This window comes from Gouania willdenowi, chromosome 1 (genome assembly GCF_900634775.1).
Source record: "Gouania willdenowi chromosome 1, fGouWil2.1, whole genome shotgun sequence".
NCBI lineage: Eukaryota > Metazoa > Chordata > Actinopteri > Blenniiformes > Gobiesocidae > Gouania > Gouania willdenowi.
Genome location: NC_041044.1, coordinates 4740912 through 4753345, shown reverse-complemented (window position 1 = coordinate 4753345; position 12434 = coordinate 4740912). Strand labels below are relative to the sequence as shown.

Here is a 12434-nt window from a genome sequence, read left to right as displayed (position 1 = left end):
ATGCCTTGCGCTCTGTCATCTGCGATACTTCCTGTTTTTAGTCCACTTCAAGCACGCATTGTGATCACAGTGCACCTAAACGCTCTAGAATTCTCCTTTTTGATCCGCTCTAGACTTTGTTTGCGTGTTCACACCGACCAAACATGGCGGACTGTCAGAGCAAACGAACCCTAGAGCGTTTAAAATGTTTTAGGATCCATCGGTGTGAATGCACTCTTTGTGTTGTGAAGCTTTGTTGAACCACACCAGTCAGTATGGATGCATATTGTTCGGATTTTGTTAATACCGATACTCCTTACCGATGCCGATATTTATCGGTATGACTACAGTATATGTAATTTGGTGTAACAAAAGATGTGAAAAGATTTTGTTTATTACCACAAGAGGGGGTAACACAAACAATTTTACATATTATCTCACATCAGGGAAGACTTTTCTCACCACCTGCCTTTTCAACTTTGAGTAAGTCAACTATTTTAGTAGTGCACAGTACTGACAAACACAGTAGCAGCACACCATGCATACAGTGATGCTGATAAAGTACCGACAGGAATGCAGTGCTTCGACAGAAGCTAAATTGCTTTTTAGAAATAAAAAATAACAGAGATATGAACAAATCCCTTGGCTTCAACACAACAGGCAGCAAATAAATATATATGTAAACAGAACAATGTAGAGGAGGTGCTTCTCCTCTCGTATTTGGCCCTAACAGTTTTTGTTTAGGAAAACCAACATGTTTACTTTCTCTGGACACAGAGGTAGCTGGGGGACAGCTGTGAGCGTAGGGGGTGTGTGTCTGTCTTACCCCACCACCAGTGGACAGGGTCATGGTCAGTAGACCTCTGTAAACTGACATTTCTCCTACCATGACTTTCCGTTGGCAGAGCATTGTCAGACACTGAGCTGGGAGGTTCCACTGCAGACGCAGCGCTAACGTTAGCCGCTCAGCAGCAGTCAAAACACAGCTCTCTCTCTCAGCTTTATTCCGTGCGTACCTTATAAGTGTTTCATTAGATTGCTGGTGTTCCATTATTTGGATGCAACTACTTTGGAACAAATATTGCATTGAGCTGAGTTATGTGTTCTTGGTAAAGTGAACACACACTTTGAAGGTTTAGCTTTCACCGCGGACATGTTGACAAGAGACGATGCTAGCAGACGGCCTGTGTCATAATTACGTAATGGTTAACGGGATAAAAATACAGATAGCGGTATCATTTGTCCAGAATCTTTGCAGTCCTCCTGTAACGACCCAATTAGGCACTGGTACCAAAAAATACAGTTTCTTGGTGTGCATCCCTACCAGTCGGTAACAAAAATACACAAAACAAACACATTACAACTTTGCGAGAACAAGATTAAATGTTTTAAATGTGACGTCCTCCTCCAGTCAAAATCCATTGTGGGAAATTGTGATTCGCCACTTTTAGACCAACCTGGAGCTGGAGCTAACACCTAGGTTAGCAACAATACTTTCTAGGGGCGCACCGCAATTTTCTGGCCGATCCCTGATCACTGATTGTTTTGAAAAGCCTGACCGGCCGATACCGATTTTGGCCGATATCAATTTTTTTTTAATAACTGACCTATACCTTGAATGTTCTAATCTTATTTTATTATAAAACATTGAACAATACTTGTGAAACAATACAAACGTGCTGTTTTAACTGCACATGAGGTAGTTATCACAAATATAAATTCAAAGTTTAGAACATTGCTGTTCAAAATATGAAATTATATCAGTTCCTTTTGTCTTTCATTTTTCACATTTTCAAAACTAAATAAACGTGTCCAACAGGTTCCACTGCATACCTGTTTTCAGCTCTTTGACTAAAATAAAGTGCACAGTCGGCAGTATTTTGGTTTTACAAACAAAGAAAATCACAGGGTTTGGGGTAGATGATAAAATAATAATCTACAGAACAAACTAACAATAAAGTGTCCTGAGTTTTAAGTTTTCTTGTAGTGCAAAATTAAAAAATGTCCAAATGCAGCAGCTTTGTGGATATTTAAATGTAAAAATATTATTCTAAAAATAACTTTCAACTGCTGACAGGGCAAAAGCTGAAAGTCAAATATTCTACAAAAATAATAAAGTGCAGCATTTGTAACATTTTCAAAGAATGAGTTGTTCTCACACTTATTACAGTCACTTGTTCATTAGTGAAAGGTTTTTATTCACATCCAAAGCCATGAACGCCATCATTTTCCTCTCAGCGAACCCCTGGCTCTGTTTACCGCTAGCTGTAGCATTAGCTTGATTACTAGCTTCAAATGCTGCATACTGAGCGGTGTGGTGGTTTCTTAAATGATGAATGAGGTAACGTTTTGTTTGCTGCTCCACTAGGACTTATTTCTACGTTACAGGAATTACAAATTGCGATCCTTTGCTCTCTTTTTTTGCCAACATGCTAAGCTAACCGTGCTGTTGTTGTTATTCTGTGTAGCAGAGGCATGCGCAGCACGCACATGCACACATGAGCTGGTGGGCGGGTCTGTCGGTCATCTCACAGCAGAAGAGGACAATGGCTGACTCTGACTGACTTTAAGACCTTTGCGAAGGTAGAAAAGATCGGTTTCATATGCAAGAATTGGCCGATCGCCAATCCCCCAAAATCAGGGAAATCAGCTCCGATCGATCGGTGCATCCTTAGTACTTTCTGTTTCCACCAACAGAGCACTGGCTCTCAGAGCTAAAAATATATGAAATGGTCAGAGCCTGACCAGAACTGACCAGGAGAGAAATCTGTAATTACATATCACTGCTACACTTGCTTGGCACTCAGCCACCTGCTTTCACAAGAGAAATAACATGTAAATATGTGTTATTGTCTTAGAAAAATAACTCACCTGCATGTTTGTTTGCCCAATTTTAAATAAAGCGGGGAAAAAACGGTTCATTTTGCTTTTTCCGTTTCAAAACGTGAGTTCCACGTTATTTTTTCTGTGATCTTAGAAAATCTGAGTCTCTATGTAAAGCTCGTGAGAATAAAAACAGTCACAATGCAACTTAATAATTACCTTTACCTCCACTTCAGTTTGTGTCCAATGAGCCCTATTCTCCTTGAGGTGGTGAAGGACTTCAGTGTAGAATATTATTTTTCATCTGTGGAGATGTTTGTTTCCGTTTGTTATCTTCAAACCTGACGAGTATAAAGTGTCGACACACTTGGCTGAACTTTCCTAAAAAGCAGAAACCTTCTCCTGCTTCCCGTGCCTCTGCCTACGTTTGTGTCCCTCGCTCTGTGTGTTTCCCAGCGAGGCCTGTGGGTAACGCTGGAAAGCCGAGTGAAGGTTGCTGAAGCGTAATTAGAGACGACAACACAGGGAGTAGCGGTGGGAGATGAAGTGATGCATTGTTTTAGTTATGCACCAATGCTGCCTCCACTCTCTTGTGTTCTATTTGTGTATGATCAGTGTGATTTATGTCACATTACGTTTTTTAACATGAGTTCTTTGAGGAGCTTCTGTAGATTTTATATTTGTCAGTGTTTTCTTGTGCTGCATCACAATTAAATCTCAGAAATACAAAATGTCAAGAATCCAAATGCCAAAACCAAGTAGTGACAAGACAACGTTTACTGAAGAGACATTTTATATTATTTATCCTGTGCAGTTAGAGCAGGTTTTTATTGTATTCTACAGTCAGAATTTGATTGTCCTGTGTCTAATTTTATGCATCTCTCAGAACAAATAACTCTATGAACTACGGTGAAATGTGTTGTTGTATTTGTAAATGTGTTTTGCACTTCTCAGCCACCGTAATGAACACAAAAAAAAAACCTAAAAAAGACAGAAAAATACACAAAATAACAACAATATGCAAATTGACTCCATAAACAGACATAACGATAACAGCAGTTGTTAGAAAAACATAATTACAACAAAATACACAAAATGACAACAGCAAAACACACAAAACTAAAACAAAAATACACAAATTGTCAAAAATATATACAAAATGACAACAGAAACACTCAAAATGACAGAAAAATGCCCAAATAATTTTCAAAAACATACAAAACGAAAAAAAAAACTATAGCAAAAATGCACAAAGTGGCAGGAACATACAAAAACCGCCTCCAAAAACAGACAAAAGTAAAACAAAAATACAGTGTCAAAAAATTTACACAAAATGATAACAGAAACACTCAAAATGACAGAAAAATGCCCAAATTAATATAAAAACAAAACATACAAATGCTTACATGAGTTTTTGATAAAGTGACTCCAATGTAATAAGAAAAATTAACTAAACAAAAAGAAAAATATACAAAATTAAGACAAAAACACACCAAAATAACTCCAAAACGACACAAACTCTTTGTTGGTCATTATTCTAAATATTGACATAAATGTTGTAAATGTGGCCCTTTGATCAATCACATTTTGTGGCCCCGATGTGATCAATTGGGGTCAATTATAATTGTAATTGCGTTGTCTGTCTGTCTGTCTGCGTGCGTGTTCCTCAAATATCTCTGTGAATCAGGCTCAGATTGACCTGTCATGGCTGCTGCAACGTCAGATTTGTTTGGACTGCAATGATTCCGTTCATAAATTATTTCATAAATGTGTCTTAATTGCAGAACAGCCCAATGTTGACAGGTAGAATCTACAGGAGTGACTGCACAAGGGGTTTTAAAAACCACTAAAGTGGGTCTAATATCCTAAAATAAACACCCCGTAAACATTGACCAGCAGGTGTCCTCAGTGAGCAACGTTTGTAACTTGGTGAGAAATAATAGTAATAAAAAAAATAAAATAAAAATAGGCTTTCACTTTATATGTTACAGTGCGAAATATTTTGCTCTGTACAGTTCATTTAGTCGACTAGCTACACACACATACACACACACCTCTCTTTCCCTAAGCTGCAGATGTATGCTTGCCTGTATTACAGTGCTAAATATTAAACTTCCCAATTTTCTATAGCAATACATATTTCCTACGGGCACTGCACTAGTTGATGATTAATTACAATTATGGTGTAATTGTAATTTTAAAAATGTGTTATCGTAATCGTATTTAAATTGGAATTGGGTTCAGATAATTGATTTTGTAATGGTAATTGCCATGAAAATTCTATAAAAATTATAATTTAATGCAAAACTGGGAACCATGTTACAGTTGTATGTACAGTTCTACACATATGCAGTTAAAATTATTAAAATGTTTCATATCAAGCTTTCCCACATTTTACCAGTTGTTAAAATGTATATTTTCATTGATTAGGAAACCTAACAAGGTAACCAATAGATGATAGTTATTTGTTTATAGTGTATTTTACAGCTGATTTAGGACCAGTTATCATTAGAGATGCTAACACAAGAGGAACGTTAACTTTTATTAGGTCATTTAACTTTTGTAATTGAGAATGTAATTGTAATTGACTTCCTGAGGATAAAAAATTATTTTGTAATTTAATTGTAATTGGAAGAAATGCTAATAACTATAATTGTAATTGAATTTTAATTGAACATGGATACAGTAATTGTAACTAAAAAGTGTACGCGACCGTGGCTCTGGTGGTAGTGGGTCGTCTTCTGATCGAGAGGTTGGGGGTTCGATCCCTGTACCTGACTATGTGTCGAAGTGTCCTTGGGCAAGACACTGAACCCTAAGTTGCTCCCAGTGGTCGACTAGCGCCTTGCATGGCAGTCCTGTCCCACTGGTGTGTGAATGTGAGAGTGATTGGGTGAATGAGCTGATGTGTAAAGCGCTTTGAGACTGTTTCAGTGGTGATAAAGCTCTATATAAAATCAAGTCCATTTACCATTTAATTGACCACAACCCTGTCTGATCTGCATAACTATGTACAATGTAATGCAGTGGTAACAAGTAACTAAAGTCCATTTAATTGCAATAAGCTCGTTAAAACCATTCAGTATCTTTTATTTAGGTAAAAAAAAAATGCAATGATGTTTGGTTCCTGTTGCTGTGCTTCAATTGACTGGTTTGACTGGTTGATTCTTATAAGAAGTCCTGGTCAATGTGATGCCCTCTCTCAAACATCCTCCCATTCCTTGGTGTTAAGTGTTAATGTGTTGTTTTTCTTTGTTTCCAGGATGAAAATGCGACGGCACAGAGTGTTCTTGCTGTGCACGGTGGGTCTGTGCGTTATCTCCTTCCTCCACTACTACAAGGCCCTCCATTACGTCTCTCTGCTCCGTGAGCTCTCTGCTCCGTACCCCAACATCAAGTCCTTCATCATGGTCACCGGCTTCTTCTGGAGAGAAAAGGGCGCGGCTTCAACCCCGCTAAGCCCCGCCTCTCCTGAAGAGGCCCATCCCCTGCCTTTCCTGCGACAGTCGGACAGCAAACCTCGAGGTGCGTCCGGCCCTGGGGGAGGGGCCGAAGGAGCCGGGTTGGGTGTGGAGATTCGTGGCGTTGTGGTTGGAGGGCCAGGGATGGTCAGGAACGCAGAGTTGGACCTGAGGCTGAGGGAGGAGCCAGCGCCTCCTCACCCGTGGGAGAAACCTGATGAGAACTTACAGGAAAATCCTTCAAAAGAGGTAAAAATGATACTTTTTCCATTTTAAACTGAGATATTTAAAATAATACAAATCATACCATTTGTTTGAGACACAACACAGTGGTTCATAATGTGCTGCTTCTGTTTATTATAGGGATGTAACGATTAATCGTAAGGCATAGATATCACGGTTGATATCGATTTTCTGAAAATTGAATCGCAGTACTTTTTTTAACCAGCAGAGGGCAAGTGTACAAGTGTAGGCGGCGGGCGGAGTCTGCTAATACTTTCTTTCTGGCCGCCTTCTACTCTTAAATATGTTAATAAATGATTCATTGCCCCTTAAGCACCGAAAGAATATCTGTAATATTACTTGAGTATCTGTAAAAGTCACGTTTTTCTATTAGCTCTGTCTGCTAGCATAGCTTCTCTTCTTCACTGCAAGAATTTCTGCATGCCAACCGACCACTGGGTAACCAGCGCCCTCTGCTGGTCCAAACAAATATGACGTAAATCAGTGTAATCACGGTTTTTTTTAAAGTCCAATTGTTAAGGCACAAAATACATTTTCAGTTGCACTTTTAAAAAGAAAAAGAACTATTATGCAGTTTTGCATTGTTTATTATGGAACCAGAATTTAAATTAATAGGCTTTATTTTCATTTCTATTATTCCTTTATTTATTTCATTCAAGATTTATTTTTAGTTAAATTACATTGTTTTGAATAGTTTCTTTTGACAATGAAAAGTAAAAGGAAAATAATACAGTATTTTCTAGTTTTTTCCCAAAAACAAATTTGTCTACAGTCCCATTTTGTAAAATAAATCGTGAGAGAATCGTATCGTGAATCCAGTATCGTGAATCGAATCGTATCGGGAGTTGAGTGAATTGTTACATATCTAGTTTATTACGTAACTATGGAAAGCCATTGGTGATATTGACTATCATTTTGGAGTATTTGTACTCAGTTTTAGTTTACTAGTGCATTAATGTGCTAATGTAACAAAAAGACAAGGCAAATATAGCGCATTTCATACACAAGGCAACTCAATGTGCTTCACTTTATCAAAAAGTGCAACAGAAAACATTCAACAGCTTAAAATCTATAAAAACATTAGTTGGCAAAATACCCCCCCCCCAAAAAAACATTTAAAATCTTTAACAAACACATTACATCAACAACATGACCAAAAATCTCCCTGTCAATCATAAAAGAGAAAAAGAGTTCCTTTAACTTTGATAATATTTTGTTGAATGTTAAGAATTGACTCAGTTGGTTGAAGACCACCTTCTCAGTGATCTTAGCCATGAATGGAAGGTTCTGATTGGTCTATAGTTAGCCAGTATAGAGGCATCCAGTGTTCTCTTTTTTAACAGAGGTTTCACAGCAGCTACTTTCAGGGATTTTGGCGTCACTGGTACTACTAGTTAAGGCTGTGCACATAATTGAAATTTGATTATGATTTGGATTATTACACTCAACAATTACAAAAATAACATCAAGAAAAAATGATTATTTCATTTTTACATTTTTAGTTTTACATACATTTTATTTGCTAAATAAAACCAACTTCCACGATTTAGGAAATCTACGTAGAATAAAGCTTAGCACACATGACAAAAAACACAAGTGAACATTTACATTGTTTTGTACAAAAATAAATAACTTCTTGGTTGACAATTTATCGTGTGAATAACTGTGATTTCAATTGTGACTAAAATAATCGTGATTATTATTTTTTCTATGATCAAACATCCCTACCACTAGTGACCCATATATGCTAATAAGGAGGTGGGGAGAAGATAACTTAGGATTGCCATTGCCAACCAATTAGGGAGCTGGATTTCTTTATAATCCCTCCTACATCATTTACATTAAGTCTACTAGTAGTACTAGTGAAACCTATGGCTGGACTAGTAGTACTAGTAGTCTAAAGACAGTCTACTAGGCAAGGCCAATTTATTTGTATAGCACATTTCATACACAAGGCAACTCAATGTGCTTTACATGATAAAACATTCAACAGCTTAAAATCAATAAGAACATTTAAAATCATCAGTAAAATCAATGAAAATCATCAACAAACACATTACATCAACAACATGACCAAAAATCTCCCTCTCAATCATACGCAGTAGAGAAAAAAGTGCCTCACTAGTACTAGTGAGATTCTGAGTGCACTAGTAGTACCAATAAACCAAAATGTAGTTTTATGAGTGAAGGTTTTTGGGGAACGAATGCACGAGTAGTCAATTGTGTAACTAGGAGTACTATTAGACTTTAGAAATATGTTACTAGTACAAACTCAAAGCTTTACTTCACTAGTAGTACTGGTGATACTAGTAAACCAAAATTGAGTACAAGTCCTTCAACTTTGAGTCATAGTAGAGATGAGCATGGTGGTTAGTAACATTTTAGTTACATCACAAACCACCACTCTGTTGGCCCCGCCCCTTTTGTAAAAACTAGCATTCATGAATAGAAAGGTATAGTGAGTAATATTTTAAAGTTTTCTTTTATTTTGACAACTTTTTTCAGGGAATTTATTTTGATCTCCTGACATGTTTTGAATGTCAACTGCCAGTCTTCCTCAGATGTATCTGCCGATTGCAAAATCAATGTGCTAGAATTATTAGGTGTATTGAGTAGCTAGCTAACATAGCATAGATTCATAGCATAGACTGGGTGTGTTTTAACTGCTCCAGGAGCATCATAGATCCACATCCACCCATGTCCCACGTTTGCATATGTTTAGTCACAGATTGTTGTAGCCGGTCAAAGGTGACTTGGCACAAAGCACACAACACTCTGGGCAGGAAGCCATTCCATCATATAGTAAACACAGCACGGACACATTTATAACCCTACGGTCAGGTTAAGAGCTCTAATTCACCTCCCACCTGTTTTTAGCTGTGGGAGTAAGCATGAGTACCTAAAGAACACACACACACACACACACACACACACACACACACACACACACACACACACACACACACACACACACACACACACACACACACACACACACACACACACACACACACACACACACACAGGGAAAGCATGCACACTTTTCTCAGAAAGACCTAAGGCTGGGGGGGATTCCAATTTCAGATTGTGTGATAGCGCGACAGATCGCCATATGTTACTGTTAATGTACAGTGAACATTTTAGGACATCCTCAGGTATCAGGAAAACCTCTGTCATTTATCAGACCAAACGGACTCATGACCAGTGTTGTGCTAGTTACTGAATAAATGTAACTCGTTATCATTACTAGTTACTTCATTCACAAAGTAACTCAGTTACTATTTTAATTACTTACACCAAAAAGTGATGCGTTACTGGAAAAAGTAACTTTTACTTAGAATTAAAGAATGTATTATTTATTTGGGTCATTAGTGTCCGTGCAGCTTCATATTAGTGCTGTATTAATATGATAATCCACTGTTGATCAACTGTGCGGTGGAGGAATAGTGGTTAAGGAAGCTGGCTTGTAATCAGAGGGTCAGTGGTTTGAATCCCTCCTAGCCATACTGTTCCTGTATGAACATTGCTTTGGATAAAAGCCTCTGATTAATGAAATGTTATTGTATCCAACGCTACAGTTTCTAATCATTTACATTCACAGAACTAAACTCTGCTCAGTATTAGTCTTTATACCAATGACCAATCTAACTCAAACACTTAGTGTTTTTAATACCAGTTTATTTACCTGAGACCAGCAGAAACTGAAATATTTCTGGTTTCTTCAAAAAAAAATGTCATGTCGTGTTTTACGTCCTGTCACCGTTTAATTTGACATGAGTCCATTTGGTCTGATAAATGAGATTTTCCTGATACCTGAGGATGTCCTAAAACATGCACAGTATTGATGTTTAATCTGACACCTTAAACATCTCGTGTGCTCACAAACTTCTAACTGGTGAAAACCAAACTACTGCTAAACATTCTTCTGTGTGTCAGTGGTTATTATTTCACAGAGTGAGTGAAACACCACACTGTAATCTAACTTCAGAGATGGAGAACACCTTTGTTGACATTGGTTTGTAGCGCTGAGCAATAGCTTTCTTTAAGTGCCCTATGCCCTTCAAATAACAGGATGAGTTTAAAGATTAACCTGGTCACATGACGCAGTGTGTCTGATGTTGCACCAGGTAAAGATAACATTTAGATCAGAGGATCCCAAAGTGAAAGATAAAGGATTTATGTCATGGTACAATAATCTTTACTTTTGATATGATTGTAAATAACTTCTTTGGCTAAAAACTGAAGAGACTAAACTGTTGGTCAAGGTTGAATGTTTTTTTTTTTTCCAATTAAATAATTCAGAATTAAAGTATTCTGCTTAAGTTTTACGGGGAAATAGTAATTCTGAATTGAGGTTTACGTGGAAAACAGGTTTGTTCACTTTTATTTAATTCTGACAGGAATCTCCCAAAAAAGCATCAAACAGCTACAGCTGGTTCAGAACGCTGCAACTCAGGTCTGAACCAGAACATAGAGATCAGAACACATTACTCCAGTTTTAAAGTCTTTACACTGGCTCCCAGTCAGCCTCAGAGGAGACTGTAAAGTTCTGCTGCTGGTGTATAAATCTGTGAATGGGTTTGGTCCAGAATACATCAGTGACATGTTAGTCAGGTATGAACCCAGCAGGTCTCTCAGATCTATGGACACAGGTCAGATAGTGGAGACCAGAGCTCACAGTAAACGTGGTGATGCTGTGTTTAGTTGTTATGCTGCAAAGAAGTGGAACAAACTGCCAGCGGAGCTGAAGTCAGCATCCAATGTGAACATTTTTAAATCAAAGTTAAACGCACTTTTTTTCTCTACTGCATATGATTGAGAGAGAGATTTATGGTCATGTTGTTGATGTCATGTGTTTGTTGATGATTTTACTGATGATTTTAAATGTTCTTATTGATTTTAAACAATTGAATGTTTTATCATGTAAAGCACATTGAGTTGCCTTGAGTATGAATTGCGCTATACAAATAAATTTGCCTTGCCTTTAATTCCGCTTTAGGTTAGGGGGTTGGGAAGGATTCTGATTGGACATTAGGCGAATGTGATGTATTCACGTCTCCTTTGACGTCACACACAAAACATGTGAATTACAAGCGAAAAAAACGAGACTTTTAAAAGGCTTGTATTACACAAACCTAACACCAGCTGGGTTTCCATTATAGATTTCTGCAAAATAAAAGCGATATTTCTAAATGTCGACAAAGTGTAATGCGCTTTGAACGTGTTTCTATTGAACGTTGTTTTGGAGCCTCGTAACTCCCGTGAAATCTCATCCCGGGAGGCGTCGCTGCAGCAAGACGGACGCTCCAAACCTCCTTATAACACTGTTCCTTTGTTGTTTCACGTCTAATGTGGCAGTAAGTATAATGCTAAGAAATGTCTTTGTCTCCAATTCTGTTTATACACACCGCATCATGTTTTTTCGGAGAGCAGTGGTCATGTGACCAGTTACGTCAAGTTCTGTGACGTGTATTTGTGGAAAAAGTGTTTTCATTGAGCTTTTGCGACACATTTCAATATCGAAACATCTGAAAAACCTCCCCATGAAAATGTCAAAACTTTTTAGCGATATTTGAGTGTTTTTTCAAAATCCAGGCGTTTCCATGTTGCGCTATTTAGATTTTACGCTTTTCTAAGGGTAATGAAAACCCAGCTAATGAAGCATTAATGCTTTTATGAACAACTATAAAGATAATATATGCCTTTTTCAAAGTATTTCACTTCCCCTTTCAGGTATAAAATTGTGTTAACAGTACTTGAAAAAATTCAATTTTATTTTTTTGATAAATGTGGACATTTTATTTATTGGTAGTACATTAAACACATTTTATGTTTCACTACAGGTAATTTTGTGTATGTAAATGTACGTATTTGACAATTAAGGCTCATAATATTAATATAATAATAATATTTCACATTATTTAATAA

General features: G+C 37.3%; 1 protein-coding gene across 3 annotated transcripts in view; it reads left to right on the top strand.

Moving 5' to 3' along the window:
- The window catches only part of mgat3b (beta-1,4-mannosyl-glycoprotein 4-beta-N-acetylglucosaminyltransferase b), a 129275-nt gene that overhangs the window by 99616 nt on the left and 17225 nt on the right, over positions 1 to 12434 (top strand). For all 3 annotated transcript variants that reach the window (XM_028447054.1, XM_028447044.1, XM_028447063.1), the window contains one exon: positions 6065 to 6512. In XM_028447054.1, coding sequence (XP_028302855.1) covers positions 6066 to 6512 — 447 coding nt within the window. In that variant the 5' untranslated portion in view covers position 6065. The remainder of the gene's footprint in view (positions 1 to 6064; positions 6513 to 12434) is intronic.